At 38.0% G+C, this 14517-nt stretch overlaps 1 protein-coding gene across 1 annotated transcript in view; it reads right to left on the bottom strand.

The window, feature by feature from the left end:
- The window catches only part of NEB (nebulin), a 271288-nt gene that overhangs the window by 113907 nt on the left and 142864 nt on the right, over positions 1-14517 (bottom strand). Inside the window, exons 70-76 of the mRNA XM_040644991.1 lie at positions 8277-8384; positions 6610-6921; positions 5177-5380; positions 4602-4706; positions 3559-3666; positions 2342-2653; positions 292-495 (exon numbers count right to left, since the gene is read on the bottom strand). Coding sequence (XP_040500925.1) covers positions 292-495; positions 2342-2653; positions 3559-3666; positions 4602-4706; positions 5177-5380; positions 6610-6921; positions 8277-8384 — 1353 coding nt within the window. The remainder of the gene's footprint in view (positions 1-291; positions 496-2341; positions 2654-3558; positions 3667-4601; positions 4707-5176; positions 5381-6609; positions 6922-8276; positions 8385-14517) is intronic.

The raw sequence follows: 14517 nt of genomic DNA, 5'->3' as shown, positions 1-14517 counted from the left end.
CCTCGTGCACACAGAGAATTAGGGGATACAGGGTTGAGAAGTACATGCAGGCTCAACTAGAAGTCAAATAGATACTCTGTTGAAGACCTGTGTGAAAATCAGGCCCGTTACACCTCCTTTCTCTGGAAACCTCGGAGGGCATCTCTCACATGGACTTGGGAGGTGACTCAGGAATTGGAAACCATTGGATACGCACCTTGCTCATCGTCAGGGCATTATTCTTGGCCAGGACAATATCTCTCACATGGACTTGGGAGGTGACTCAGGAATTGGAAACCATTGGATACGCACCTTGCTCATCGTCAGGGCGTTATTCTTGGCCAGGACAATCTCTGGGGTGTCTGTAATGCATGTGAATTTGAGCTGGTCTGCGGGCTGGCGGTACTTCCTTTCACTGAGGATTTCTCCAGCTCTCTTCACCTTCTCGACCTCTACAGAGCCAATGGGCACCCACCCAATGCCTCTCAGCCACTCGAGATCAGCTTTGTAAATAGCCTGAAAATGAAATAATGTCAAATATTACCTTGACAGCCTGGTGTCTGATCTTGATTCAGCATAGAGAGACGACGTATAATTCTGAGTCTTGTGTGAATTTCCAGGAACACCCACAGAACTGGCTTACTTTGGGGTAGAGTGGCTAGCCAAACACTTTGTCCCTGAAAGTAGCCAATGTTTTCTGGTTCAAAGACTCATAAAATCTGTGCTCACTTTGGCAGCACGTAAACTAAAGACTCGTAAAATCTAGTAATATGCAATTTCACTGATGCAAACCCATTTTAGGAAATTAGTGACTGTCCCCAGGTAGAAAGTATTTATTCTCTGATTTGATTGCCTGTTGCTCCTTGTGTGGGAAGAATACTCTCAGAATACAGCTTGTTCCTATCCCATGGGGTACTGGTCTTCACAACTAGCCACATATCATAAAGATGAACACTACTAGCTGACCACATGTGGAATTAACGTGCTATCTGGGGACAAAAAAGGGGCATCTTTTTTCATGTGACTCTATATGTACGCTCCTAAACCAAAGATTACATGTATTTTTACTCTTATCTATCTTATCCTCAATCCCCTTCGTTATGTTATAATTTAAGTAAAAAAAGATATTTATCTCTTCTTCATTTTCCTTTTCTGAATTTAAATAATTGGCTAAAGGAGAACTTTTCTCATAAATAAAGGTAACAGTTCTTTTTGTTTCTATGGCTTTTTGGGAAAACTCTTTCTTAAATGCCACTATGATTATCATTCCTTCAAAAGCAGCTGCTTGTCAGGGCCTGATCAAAAAAAACAAGGAGCTACTATACCAATGAGGTAGCATTTGAGTCCCAAGGACAATCTGCTGGCTGACAACAGAAGTACCTCACCTATTTCTAGAGAGCTACTATTTTCAGCTTCTTAGAAAAATTTTTCCAATATGTACAGTTCGTTCTTAAACTTCCTGGCACAGTAACAGATATTTCTTTTAAGCAGTCAGAAAAATGATAATGCGATAATGCAATCAATTCATTTGGAAAATTAGGTTGTGTTAAACCAGCAATTCTGAACCTGGCATCAATGAACTTGAATGGAAAAACATAAAATGTTTATTAACCTCTCATTGAAATATAGCGTTTCTTTCAGTTATAAGTATAGGCCACAGGTCATAGTAGCATTAGCACTGTATGAGACATTGTCAGCAAGAAAAATCACAAATATTTTCATATCCTATTACAGTTGCTGCAGTCATCCTAAAATATTTATGCTCATTACCTCTTTGAAATTAAACTAGTTATCACGCCCAATGCTAGATCTTTTATTTAATGTGTTAAAAAAACTATGCATATTACTATGTCAGATTCAGTTTAATATTTTCATAACCATATTTTGATGTGATCAATTTCTCCTGAAACCTATATACTGCATTTTATGCATTTCATGACATTGTCTTGAGAAGCTGCCTCTAGGTTCACAGGACTGCCAAAAGATTCCATGGCACAAAAAAGTTAGAACCCCTTTAAAATATCTTTTAAACATATGCTGATGTGGTCAGCACCAAGGAGGTAATCTGTCACATGGACCCTCTCTATCCCCAAAGGAAAAAGGTAATTCACCTAATAAGACCTCCTTCAACTCCCCCTAAGGGAAGGTGACCCTGTCTGAAATAATCCTTTCTTTTGCTGATAACTTCTTTGTCCTGTGGTCCCTCCTCTAAAACCTTCCATGTTTTACAACTCTTTGGAGTTACCCTCTACTTGCTGGACAGATTGCTGCCCCATTCATGAACTGCTTAATAGAGCCACTTAAATCTTCAAATGAACATAATAGAAATAAACACATGCTGATGAATATTAGACCCACTCACGTCACTCTGGAGGTCATAGGCCTTCCGGGCCTGAATGACATCATTCTGGTCAGGCAGACACATCCATTCATGTAGGGGGTGTTTGTAGTCTATGTCACTGACTAAGGTCTGGGACTTCTTGGCCAGCACCAACCCCAGCATGTCCACTGGGCTGCTGAACTTGGTCTTCCACTTCTCAAAGTCCTTCTTGTACTCCCTGTCACTCTGGATCTTGGCCGCATGGATCGACCATACTATCTTGGGGTCATCCTCCACCTTCCGGGCCCCAATGTGGTGGCCGAGCTGTTTGCGGTACCCTTCCTTATACTTGTACTGAAAAAAGAAAAGGGTTATGAGTCTAATGATAAGAACATCTCATTTATATAACATTTTATAATTTCATACACACATTATTTCTTTGGATTTTTCCTTTCTTAGTGTGAAGGAGAAAGGTTAATATTATCAACTCTATTTTCTAAAGTAGAAACCTAAAGCCTATAGGGGTCTTAGGTGATTTGTTCAAGATGACATCACAAGTAGGTGAGAGCTACTAGTTCCTAATATTTTTCCCTTCTATCAAACTGCACTATGTACTTTACATTTAATTGCTTAACAAGGAAAGATAAAACATTGTGTACAATCTAAAAGAACATCTACTTAAAGATGTGGCTATTTTTTTCTAAAAATGTGTTGTTAAGAATATTTTAGAATATATCTCTTTTAATTAGAATTTTTGACAGGATAGAGACAGCCAGCGAGAGAGGGAACACAAGCAGGGGGAGTGGGAGAGGAAGAAGCAGGCTCATAGCGGAGGAGCCTGATGTGGTGCTCGATCCCAGAACGCCGGGATCACGCCCTGAGCCGAAGGCAGACGCTTAACCGCTGTGCCACCCAGGCGTCCCCAGAACTCCCATTTGTATTGGCTGACTTACACGTGCTTTCAATGTTTCTACAAACATCTGCTCAACTTCTGAGGCACAAAAATATGAACCCATTTTTTAGTGTCTATAAAACATGCATTTTTAAAGACTATACCTCTATCCCTGATTAACAGGTATAATGGACACAGTATCTTGTGGTTTTCTCTGTTTTTCATTTGCAACTTTGTACATGGGGGAATCACTACATGAAATTGAGACTTGTAGAGACAACCAAAATTCTGCCAAGAAAAATGACAAAAGCTGCCATTTGGGAACATCTTTGAGTAAGAAATGCCTCTTCCAAAAACACCAACTTACATCACTAGCAATCTCTCTTGAAGCCTTGGCTGCCTGGATTGGGATGGCGTCCAAACGCAAGTCACAGCCTTCCTTCCTGGACTCTTCCAAAGCAAGTTTATAGAGTTTCTGTAGAAAAGAGAGTCATTAATCATTACTCCTTTCATAAAAAAATAAAGCTGTTTATTATTAAATTTTCCCTGTCCTCATTTAAACTATCGAAAGAAATCCACAAAATCAAGTATGAGGGTGGGTTTCTACAAAACTGCTTCATAGGTGCATAAGGACTCTGAGGCACATGTTCTAAACTTTGGGATTTTACTGATTGCTAAATTTCAAAAAAAAAATGGTGGGGAGATCAGTATGTGGTTGCCAAAATTTTGTTTTGCCAAATAAGCACATATAAAAAAATAACTACTTACTTTCACCATCATAATATAAAAGTAAGGCTATCTTAATACTACAGAAGGAAAAAGAATAAGGACATTATTTTCAAATTGAATATATTTGGATTTAAGGAAAACCCAATATATTGTGTTTATATTTTCATTTTGCTATGGACTCTCATCACAGACCATGATTAGTCTGTATGGTAGGCTTTCAGGATGATTGCCCTGATGAAAATACTGGTCCTGAAAGAGATGCCTAGAAAAATGCTTGCAAAGAGCATTAAATGGTAACCAGAACATTACTGAAGCACCAAAAGAACACACGGCATGATAACCCACTGGGTTCCAGTACAGCACCCTGCCTGCTAAATAATTGTTTAATCAAGTAATGACGTGATACCCACACTGACCGGTAGGGAAACGCAGTAGGAATGTCATTCCCATTGAAGTCTTTCTCCATAAGCGTTCCATTCTCTGATTCCCTGTTGCTAAAAGGCTGGTCTATACTGTGGATCTATCACACAGCCCAAAATGGAATCAAGAGAGAACTCTTTTCTGCTCATGTTAGTTTGGAGTATGTATAACAAATTAGTTGAAACATTTCACCAAGGAAAGAGTTACAACAGCTCATTTTTTTTGCCTTACTGTTCATTATATGACCAATAGTGTACTCACATCACTGTAGTTTATGCGATTGAGTTTGGCAAGCATGATTTCTGGTGTGTCCGGCATGACGTGGATCGTTTTCTTATCATTGTCCCAGGCTTCAGTATATAAGCGCTGGTGGGGGGGGGAAAGTGAGAAAAATTGTTTGGGCATTCACAGGCATTTTTCTTTTTGATTATGTGCCGATCACTTCTCCTCTAAACAAAGCAGAAGTAAAATGACTAAAGTTGCATAAATTCCTACTTTTCATGTAGATAAATTACTATTTCCAAGAGTATTTAGCTTACCAGTTTACTATTTCATTGACCCAGTTGTTACCGTTCCTTGTTAAAATTCTTTAACAATCTGAAAAGTATAATTGGGTTGCAGTAAACTCTGCAATTATGAAATAATTATAGCACATAGTATTTTTAATAGTTTAATATCTTGAAGTATTATTAAGTAACTACGGTATTATAATGGAAAAATCATTTTAAAAGGTATCCTAAATCCTAAAAGAATTATAGGAACGCTGTAACATGTCAGATTTTTTACATTTTCCTATGGTGAATTCCTCGATCTAACAGTAAGGGGTAAAAACTCACCTTACTCATGTTCATAGCATTGCTCTTTGCCAACACCTGCTCCGGAGTGTCAGTGATGCTGGTAAATTTCAGTGTCTCTGGACGCTGACGGTAGATATTTTCACTCAGTATCTCCATGGCCCTCTTGGCTTTAACAACTTCCACGGAATCAATCGGAACCCAGCCAATGCCTCTCAACCATTCAAGGTCTGACTTATATAAATTCTGCAAATCAATGGATAGGAATCATATTTCCTACTTCAAGTTTCAGATTCATAGTCACAAAATGGCTAGAGAAGTACAAAAGTACGGATGGACAGATAAAGCTCCCAGCCTAGCTCATCACTCATTCATGAGCATTACTGAATCCTGAGAATAATTTTTTTCCCTGAGCATTTTTTGGTATAGAGGATTGTACCAAGAATGATGAAAGAATTTTTGTAAAAAGAAGACGACACCTCCTCTTGAGGGTGTTACAGGATTTTTACACAAAAGCAGGGTTTCTTTAGCTTTGCAAAGTGCGACCTAACAGCTTCCAATGAGACCCCACACTCAGACCAAGGCTGTGTGAGTGCTGCAGTCACAAAACCTCTTGCCTTTCTTTTTAAGGGAAAAGAAGAGAAATTCAACTATAGTAATGAGTTTCAACATGTAGTAATATTAACCTTTGCAAATCACGCTCTTGACTTGCATTTTTTAAGTTGCGGTATAATTAACATGTAACAATGTATTAGTTTCAAGTGCACCACATAACTCAGTATATGTATATATTGTGAAACGATCACACGAAGTCTAGTTAACATTCATCACCACACACAGCTACATTTCTTGTGTGTAATAAGAACTTTAAAAACATCTTTATATCCACCTTCAAAATCACAAAATGTCAAGTGTGTCACATGGTGTTGTAAAGACAATATATTAGATACTACCCTCATTATTCATTTCAGTTTACTCTCAATAGTGCATGCTAACTGTTTATAAGAATTTGATGACCAGTTTTGAAAAAGACAAGAATATCTTAGTATTTCCTTGTCAGTAGGTATAAAATATGAATGTTCATTGAAATAACTTAGCATCATATACTTCTGTTCCTACTTCTACCACCTCCCTCCACACCCACGTTTCTACCTCTTCAGCCAAAAAATGTGCAGCTATATATTTTTGAGAACTCAGTTTCATCTAACTCATGCAAAGGAAGCCTGAAACACCAGGAAGAAGTATACCTGTATGTAATGGCCAATACATATTTTATCTCCTCTTTTACGTATGACTTTTGGGGAAGAAAAACTGAAGTAAATTGTAGTGCTTTCTGTGGGAAACACTTTTTAAACATTTAATCGTATATCATTTAAAATACACAAATAAATTCCAGTCCACCGGCATCAGACAGAAGCCAGGGACGCGTCTTAGATCTGCTTTCAACGTGCAGAACAAGCCTCAGGGGTACTCACGTCGCTCTGGAGGTCATAAGCTTTCCGAGCCTGGATGATGTCATTCTGGTCGGGCAGGCAGGTCCACTCATGCAGCGGATGTCTATAGTCCACGTCGCTGACCAACGTCTGGCACAGCTTGGCCTGAACGATATTGAGCATGTCCACCGGGCTGCTGTACCTGGTCTTGTATTTCTCAAAATCCTTCTTGTACTCAAGGTCACTCTGCACTTTGGCAATGTGCAGAGACCACATTATCTTGGGGTCGTCGTGTACTGCTCGGGCACCGATGTGGTGACCCAACTGCTTACGATAAGCTTCTTTGTATTTGTACTGAAAGAGAGAAACCAGTGAGTAAGGAGGGAGAAGGAGGGAGCACCAAGGGCTATTTCCTGTCATTCTTTTTGTGATGAGGCTTTTCTCTGAAATCCTGAAGACTCTAGAGAGGTTTCAGGGCACCTGGCTGGCTCAGTCGGTTAAGCGGCTGCCTTCAGCTCAGGTCATGATCTCATGGGTCCTGGGAGTAACCCCTGTGTTGGGCTCCCCACTCAATGGGGAGTCTGCTTCTCCCTCTGCCTCTTCCCCCACCCCCACTCAGCCTTGCTCCCTCTAATAAATAAAGAAAATCTTCAAAAAAAAAATGAAAGACACTAGGGGAGTTTCATCACGTGCTGCTGAGACATCACACACTGGAAAATGCTTACTCCCATCCGAGAGGATGCTGTGCTCATTCGCACATTTCCACAGACTAACACCACAACGATCCCTTTATAGTATGGTAAAAAATTGTATGTTGATAAAAAGTGATTAAAAAGTGAACTCTGAAAAGGTGAGCTTAATTACAGTGATGAACAGTGTCTCAGAACTCGGTCCTGTGGGTGGACTCAAACGAGAGGTTTATTAATCTTTTTTTCCTAGGGTATTCTGAGAAACAATTTCCTCTGCACTAATAATATAGAAGGGGTAGCTTAAAAATAGGCAATTTTTGTTGTTTTAATAGGTACAGAATTTCCGTTTTGCAAAATGAAAAAGTTCTGGGAGTCTGTTGTACAATAGTGAGAATATCCTTAACACTGCTGAACAATACACTCCAAAATGGTCAGGACAGTAAATTTTACGTTATGTTTTTTAATCATGATTAAAAAGAAAAACCTACACAAACGGACAATTCACTACTATTTGGATTAATACTGAAGTTGTCCAGGAATCTGAGGTCTTCATTTTCAAGGTAAAGGAATAGTGATTTTGTGGACCCCTCAGCAAGGACACATAGCTTTTTTGCTATCCTCTGTCCTTCCTCAAGTCATGGGGGAGAACTCTGTTAAAGCCTGCTTCTTTCCTGGTATCTTTGTCTTGGGTATATCCTGGGGAGAGCTTATAAGCTTTTATGAGAAGCTCAACAGACGTCTATCTAGCTTTAATCAAGGCACTCAATCTTGTTAAGCAAAGACCAAAGGACAAGAGTCAAAAGAATCACATTCCAGGCCAGGCTTTGTCTCTATGATGCTTGCAATCTTGGGCAGGTTACCTACTGTCTCAAATCCTCAATTTATCTGCCTGCACAATGAAGGCAGGTAAGATGGGGGACTACAGACCTATGGATGATGACTACAGAATTCCCGCTATGACCCTCTGTAGGGTCCTGGCCTGTTGGTAGCAGCAAAGGGAAGGATGTGGTCAGCTCTTACATCACTGGCAATCTCCCGGGAGGCCTTGGCAGCCACGATGGGAATGGCGTCACTCCTCAAGTCATAGCCTTCTTTCTTGGCTTCTTCCATGGCCTGACGGTAGAAGTTCTGAGGAAAGAAGTAATGGCTTTTAGATATAGTACTCACTTGCACTCTAAAAATGTATTTTTGCTAAAAGAAGACTACTTTGGATGCAGAACTCACTGCACTAAAATGTTCAGCCTTAAATCTTTTGAAAAAAATCTTTTACTCTCTCTTTATCCAAACTACGTATAAAAGGTGAAATTTTACATTCAGCAGGTTTGAACATATCAAGTTCTCTTACACAAACCCTTAGAGATTATAGACACCAAGTCAATACCTTTCAAGTGTGCTAGATCGTTCAGCACTTGCTCTTCTCACGAAACAACCAAGGGATGTTGATTTATTTAACACCACATTTGAATTAGGAACAATTTTATTAGCAAAGAATATGGGCGTGTAACAATACACAATACTACCGCTATGAGTATGTATGCAAAATAAAACAGTGCTGAACTAAGGATAATCTGCTGTTCCTGAATGTCTGTGTTAATATCAATTTGTTCCCTATTCATTTTGTCGACTGCTAGAAACTGCTAGCAGACATAGGAATAGCAGGTACCAAGAATTTATGAGTTGAAAGCACACAATTGATAAAATTACATTTGATAATTTTTTTCTGTAAATTGGAAAACGACCCCACTGTTCAGTTTCTGTGGTAAGTGGAACACAGGTGTTCCATGGGAACATAGTTTGAGAACCAGTGCATTAAACAAATCATCTATCCTGGAAGTGGTCAGCCGTTTTTGCTTGTGAGCCACCTATAAGAATTTTGACCAATGCTATATCATGTTAAAATAAAACTTAAAATAATTGCTAATATTTTTAAATCAAAACAAAATATACATTTTGATAATTTTTAAACATAAAAAGTAAAAATTATTGCATCTCTTAATGTTATTTTTGTGATTTATAGGAACTCATGGTACCTTGATTGAAAAAGATTTTGGTGGACATTAGTGAATTAAATCAGCACGGATTTTTGGTTTGTTTGTTTGTTTTTAATACTCTCAGGCATGCATCACATTAACTGCTGGCACAGGTGGGCCTTTCTTTTTTCTCTCTTTTTAGAAATAAAATCTTTATAAAATCTTACCTATATATCTTAAAGTATGTCTTAATATTTAAATATGTGTATTTTTCTTAATTTGAAAAATTTCAAACCTACAGAGAAGTTTTAAGAATAGTACAATGAACAGCCAGCTAGCCCTTTATTAACGCTTTTACCATATCTACTTTGTCTTTCTCTCGTGTGTATGTGTGGTATGTATATTTCTTATTTTCAATAATAGGAACCAATTGCAAGTAAACTGTAGACATCATGACTTTCACTTTTAAATGCTTAAGTTCATGTATTGCCTAAGAATAAAGTCGTTTTTACAACCGTAATATATTTATTAAATTTGGGAAGTTTAATATTGACACAATACTGCTAATAGATGGTGAATATTCAGAAGTCACCAACTGTTCCAATAACGTCCTTTATAGCACTACTGCTGTTCTACCTAGCACCCAAGTCAGGAACAGTGGCATTTGGCTGTCTCATCTGTTTCGGGGCCTTTAATCTGTGCTTTTTGTTTTAAAGTGAAAGAAGAGTGGCTAAGACAGAAGAAGTGGACACCACCTAAGACAGGGGCCCTCCCAGGCGGGTAACTTAGATGGGAACTAGGAGAGTGGAAGCTCTGTGAAGTGATCTGCTTAAAACACTGCAAGTCAGCATACCCACTGGAAAGACTGTTTTACTCCTCAACGACACGTAAAGTGTCATCTGTATGCCCCAAACAGAGGCATAGTTCTTAAACTGGTCTATGATGGAATAACTTAATCCTTCATTTCAGTGTCTCCCCTTTCCTCTCTTAAGAGAGTTAACTGAGTCAAGGGAAGCAGTCTCAGAACCCATAGACAGTTCTGGAAAAAGGATTCAGAAATTACCTATGGTTTTAAGGGTAAACAATGATCTTGATTCTTTAGGGCTTTATCTTTCTTTCTACTTTATAATATTCAGTATTTTGTCATTGTTGAGGCTGTGTAAAGACAAAATTTTAAACGTAAGGAAAGCCTTTAAATGGTGTGGCAGAAATAATGAAAACTAATTGCTTCATTATTATGCCCCACTCTCATGTTAGATTGAATTTAAAATACTGGAATAATATCTTTAAATATGACACAGAGGTGCTTAATTTTTAAATGACCTAAGAGTCCTAGAAGGAAGTTTTTGTATGTTTTTAATGTAGATTATTAATACGTGACAAATTACATTCTTCCCAAGATACGGTTTTTATAAGGGAAAAGTTAAAGTGAAATAAGAATAAATTTGATACATTTGGGAAAAAATCCCAAGGGCATTTGGTCTTCCTAAAAATTCTTAGGAATGTTTATTTTGTAACTGGAAAGTCAAATAACTCCTCTATTATATTTTTCCTCGGAGGACTCTGTCCTTAAGCATAAGTGGAAAAAATGTGTTTAAATCATCTCATGTCTTCAGGCCAAACAAATAGATTTATTTCATTCTTTCAACGTTTGAAAAAGATGCAGGGCTTCAAAGAAGATAATACTTCTGGTCACCATCTAGACTACATTTTAAAGCTTGTTTGGTAAGTTATTTACCCAAGAGAACTAGAAAAAGTAAATGAAAATTTAAGAAAAAAAAGTTAAATGTGGTTGCTTTGTTTTTTGGTTTATATTTAATGAGCTAAGTGTGGAATGAAGGTACCAGGTGGGTTGAGAAAAAACTCAAGAGAGCTATTCTGAAATCTAATCTTCAGGAGACAGCCCTTAGGTAATTAACATATTCGTGTCTTTTTATTTTATTTTATTTTATTTATTTTTTAAACTTTATTTTTTTTTAAGATTTTATTTATTTATTTGACAGAGACTACAGGAGAGGGAACACAAGCAGGGGCAGAGGGAGAGGGAGAAGCAGGCTCCCCTCTGAGCAGGGAGCCTGAACTGGGGCTCGATCCCAGGACCCCGGGATCACGACCCGAGCCGAAGGCAGACACCTAACGACTGAGCCACCTAAGTGCCCCGCTCATGTAATTTTAGAGAAAATAAATCAAGCTGAAAATTGTGGCAATAAAAGCCCAATTTCCTCTCAGTCTGGAAAAAACAAAAACAAAAACAAAAACAAAAAAATAACCAAACAAAAAAACACCTATCTCATCTGACCTAATTTTAACAAAAGGGAAAGGCTTAAAAGCGTCATTACAGTTTGAGATAGAAACTAATTTCATCTGTCTGGGGTGAGACAGACCTCTTGGGAAACGCTAAAGCAACAGAGAGCCTCTGTGGCCAAGAGAACAACAGCTTGCTCGAATTGCCAACAGCAATCAAATACTTATGATCAGGTTTTTCCTCAGGTCTACTTTATGATGCTGGAGGAAAGGACATCGTATCCTCTTGGTTTCTCACTTGTCATGGTTACTCGATACAAGCATGCCTCCTCTTTAGGGCCACATTATTATAATCAGAAGTAGTTAGTAGATAGAAGAATGAATATGGTCAAGTCTTGAAAACGAGTACTTAATGTTCCAATGCTCTCAAACAAGAAAAGTCTTTTTTTTTTTAAATGAAGACACAAAAACATGTACAAAATCAACCTCTTCTTGAATAAACCAGAGAATTGTTGACTTTGGCAAGTAAAATTGGGCAAGAAGCTGTTTCTGCAGCAGTATTTCTGGGCTGCAAAGATATGTGATGACCAGTTTAGTGAGGTGGGAGATAACACATTTAAAAAATATATTTTATTGTCCTCAGGCAATTTTGAAATGGATGGATTTGAGAATTCTCATTTCAGTTCTTGTAAATAAACTTCAAGTTATTTTGAGCACATTATATAAATCTAACATGCATGGTAACTTGAGTGTATGGGGAAGAAATTCAAGTTTCTTAAGCATCTATTTTGCGTCAGGCTCTATGCTGGGCATATTACATACAACCTTACTTAGTCACCACAAAAAACTTTTCAAGATACGTATTTTTATCCCATTTTACAGGTAACTGAAGAAAAACTCACAGAATATTGAAGTACTAATCTGATAAATAGCAATCATTATTTTTAAATTAAAATTATAATTAGTTTCAATCACTCATAGTTGAGAGGTTTTTTTTCCTTCTCTGGACATAGAGACATTTTTTGTATTTATCTATTTCTGTATCTTCTTATCTATCTACCTTTTGATAGACAGCCATATATTCAGGGCAGGGTGATGGGCATAAAAAGACAAAGCTAAGCTAATTGGTGCATATGAGGATTAAATCCAGAATTCTAACTTTTTTATTACATCAGCAAAAAATCAATGTGGTCAGATCAAGAAACCAAAACAAATGGTTTTACCTCACTATAATTTATTTTATTTTGTCTTGCCAACATAATTTCAGGTGTATCAGGCATGATGTGGACTTGGGTCTTGTCTTTGTCCCAGGCTTCTGTGTATAAGCGCTGTGAATGATAAAAAGGGTAATGAATGAGAAAAACAATGTTTGTTGTAAATAGGAGTCTCCAATTTAGAGATCACGACAAAGCTGAAAGCCAGCCTCCTCACTATCTATGCTGTGTGCTGTATGCCAATACTCTTCGATCTCTTTGAAGTGACAAGATACTTATTGTCACTAAATATAAACGCAGACTAAGTAGAAAAAGAAAACGTGTGTGTTTCGTTACATGATCACCTCCAATTATATTACAAGTGTTTTCCAAGCATATACACATATCACTATATACTGTGGCTACCTTAAATTCTTCCCATGGTTTTGTTGTTTATGAACTGCAAATGTAACTGGGTATACCTTCTCCAGATTTCTTTTTGATAAATGTTACGGCAATTTGCATCTGACTTGTTTTACATTCACCTAGATGAGTACTCAACAAGAAAGAAACCTTGATATCAAACCATCATTGATATCAAACTCCCACTGACTGAAGACAAGTTGAACACCAAACATCTATCCTATTCTTTACTCTGGCTATTTCACAAGAGATGTCAAAGCAGAAACTCCCACATACATTTTTGGAATCCTGATGTAACTGCATAGAGAATGCAACCAAATCACTAAACACAATATGGCAATTGGATAAAATGAAAAACACTAAATTAACCATAGATATTCTCAAGGATGTATGGTTCCATTTTACTTCCCCCCAAACTGGGGGCTTACCTTGCTCATATTGAGGGCGTTGTTCTTGGCCAGCACCTGTTCCAGGGAGTCAGGCACACTGGTGAACTTCAGCTTGTCCGGAGGCTGGCGGTAGAGGTTGTCACTCAGTATCTCTGCGGCTCTCTTGCACTTGACCACATCCACAGACCCGATGGGGACCCAGCCGATGCCTCTTAGCCACTGGAGATCTGATTTGTAAATGTTCTGGTGAGATCAAACACAAAAGCAAATATTACTAAAGCAGATTTAAACAAATGAGACTTGATTTAAAAAAATGAAAAAAAAAAAGACTGAAAAACTTTAATAGCCACATTTCATGTCTATGTATTTTCAAATATGAAGCCCAATTAAATATAGCTTGATGGTATCATATTCTCTCTAAAAGAAAAGGTGCAATCAACGAGAGGCGGAAAGAAAAACTGTTATTACTTTTGAGGGCTCTAACTAATCCTAGACCATTATCTATGTATCACTGTGCATTATTATCATAAGCATGGTCACCAGATGTATACAATGGGTCCTGGTACTCACGTCACTCTGGAGGTCATAGGCCTTCCGAGCATGGATGACATCATTCTGGTCAGGCAGACACATCCATTCATGTAGGGGATGTTTGTAATCTATGTCACTGACTAAGGTCTGGCACTTCTTGGCCAGCACCAACCCCAGCATGTCCACTGGGCTGCTGAACTTGGTCTTCCACTTCTCAAAGTCCTTCTTGTACTCCCTGTCACTCTGGATCTTGGCCACATGCATGGACCACATCATCTTGGGGTCATCCTCAACCTTCCGGGCTCCAATGTGGTGGCCAAGTTGCTTTCGATAACCATCTTTGTATTTGTACTGAAATAAAGGTAGTCATTTAAAAAATAAACACAAATGGGAAGGGCTGAAAGTCCTTTAGTTTAAAACATCATTATTTTAAATTTGGAATAATCTAAATATCAACTTATCTCATCCTAAATTCTGATTTGACTTCACAGCAGTGCTCTAATGGGAAAAC

Source organism: Ursus maritimus, unplaced genomic scaffold, assembly GCF_017311325.1.
Source record: "Ursus maritimus isolate PB19 unplaced genomic scaffold, ASM1731132v1 scaffold_1, whole genome shotgun sequence".
NCBI lineage: Eukaryota > Metazoa > Chordata > Mammalia > Carnivora > Ursidae > Ursus > Ursus maritimus.
Note: the sequence above shows the minus strand (reverse complement) of the source record. Positions and strands in the feature narration are given on the sequence as shown.